Genomic DNA, 2,194 nt, shown 5'->3' on the forward strand with positions numbered 1-2,194 from the left:
CACTGCTGTATGCCTTTGGCCATGTGAAAATATTCGAAATAAAATGTGGAAAATGCCGTATAATCAAAATCAGTTTGTTGTTTTCCCAGTGATACATACTTAGAAATGACCAATAATGCGATCTTTAAAATAGGATATTAAGATTTTTCAATGATATAAAATAAATAACTTATTATATATTATAAGATATCTGTATAAATATGTATTATTCTTTTTGATGATAAGTATATATGTAGGGATAAAAGTCATAGTAGTGTAAATCAAAGTTTTAAAAATATTGACTCGTGTGCATAGATGCAATTATATATTGTATATGGATTGCATTTACGTACACGAGTCAATATCTTACAAATTTTGACTTACACCGCTATGGCTTTTATCTCTCCATATATATATCGAAGTTAGGTTGAGAACCTGTAATATACTGTGTCTTGCCTTTACATGTATATTTAGACACAGATATATAATTGCCATATATTTGTATTCTTACGTTCACAGTAAAGACTAGTATTATATTAATCACCAGTAGTTCTGTGTAGTATTAATCACTACCTATAATATTTATCACTACCAGTATTTTCCCAGTATTTCCCAAATAAATATTGACAGTATTAAATCACTGAGATTTTAAGTATTTAGTCAGTAATACTTTTCTGTAAGGGACGTGCGTAAATTTTCATCTTCCAGCACTAGTATAAATTCAGGGTTGGGAAGTAACGCATTACTTGTAACGTCGTGACCATTACCGTTATGGAAAAACGTCATGTCATTACCAAATCGTTACTATAAAAAGATAACGGTAATGGTAACGGCGTTACTTACAATTAGTACTGTTTTATGAATGGATAAACTTCCGTGAAGCGAGCGCATCGAAATATAATATAGAGGCACGTGGCTCACGAATGTATATCCTTGTAAAAAAACGGTGCTGATTGGATAAACTTTATTTATATATAATTTATTACAAATATAGTAATTTTATTTTTTTTATTTCAGCCAAAAGTGAGGAAGGTGTGGCGAACAAGCTGCCGCCACCGACCCCATCGACGACGACAGCAACGGCGAAAATGCCGCCTCCGCCATCGACGACGACAGCAACGGCAAAAATGCCGCCGCCGCCTCTGCCATCGACGACGACAGCAACGGCGGCAATGCCGCCGCCGCCTCCGCCATCGACGACGACAGCAACGGCGGCAATGCCGCCGCCGCCTCCGCCATCGACGACGACAGCAAATGCGGCAATGCCGCCGCCGCCTCCGCCATCGACACCGATGCCACCGACGATGACGCCACCGCCGCCGCCACCGCCGCCGCCACCGCCGCCGCCACCGACACCGTCGCTACCACAAAGCGAGGAGAGAAAGCGAGCAAGCGCAATGCATAAGGTAAGTAGAGTAAGGGCCGCTATAGCAATGTAGCAAGCGTGCATGCATGCGTCGATTAAAATGATTCACCCTATACATATACACATTTTTTTTTACAGATCGCAAATCATGTAGTGCGTCGAGCGCTGCAGAATCAGCGGAGAAACCTAGGGAAAAACATGAAGTACGCCGGTGGAGTACACGCGCAGCCAGCGTATACTCCACCGACGGCGTACACGCCGCCACAGCCAGCATACACGCCGCTACAGCCAGCATACGCGCCCCCATACGCGCCGCCATACGCGACGCCATACGCGCCGCCGTACGCGCCGCCATACGCGCCGCCATACGCGCCCCCGTACGCGCCGCCATACGCGCCGCCGTCGGCGTCAAGATGGCCTTATATATAATCATTATATAAACTATAATAAATAGAGTTTCTTGTTCTAAATTACATTACCGTTTTTCTTTCTTCAAATATACCCTAGAATCCTAACACCACTCTTCCAGAAAATCCTGATTTTACCATACTAAGAGTAGCTACCCAGTGTACTTGTAAGAGAGAGAGAGAGAGAGAGAGAGGGACAGGGATGAGAGAAGGGGAGAGAAAGAGAGAGAGAAATAAATGGGTGCATGCAAATTACATACATAGGAGAGAAAGAAATAATACGAGAGATATATGTCCTTGTCTAACGAGGCATCTGTACGACATATCTCTCAAAGCTTGTTCTTTGAAACGGCTTCATAGATCGCAAAATCCTTTTACAGGAGTAAAGTTTAGGTACTAATGAAGGGTGGGATTGTAAAATAATTAGTAATAATTGAAAAAA

At 42.3% G+C, this 2,194-nt stretch overlaps 1 protein-coding gene across 1 annotated transcript; it reads left to right on the forward strand.

The window, feature by feature from the left end:
* Positions 1 to 996: 996 nt before the first annotated feature.
* On the forward strand, positions 997 to 1,774 carry LOC112465166 (leucine-rich repeat extensin-like protein 3; the record flags this gene model as incomplete). Its single annotated transcript, XM_025032595.1, has 2 exons — positions 997 to 1,385; positions 1,484 to 1,774. Coding segments are annotated over 2 exons (680 nt in total), but the record flags the coding sequence as incomplete, so codon positions are not given.
* Positions 1,775 to 2,194: the final 420 nt, after the last annotated feature.

The sequence above is a fragment of the Temnothorax curvispinosus genome, unplaced genomic scaffold (assembly GCF_003070985.1).
Source record: "Temnothorax curvispinosus isolate PA1 unplaced genomic scaffold, ASM307098v1 QBEX01014947.1, whole genome shotgun sequence".
Classification (NCBI taxonomy): domain Eukaryota; kingdom Metazoa; phylum Arthropoda; class Insecta; order Hymenoptera; family Formicidae; genus Temnothorax; species Temnothorax curvispinosus.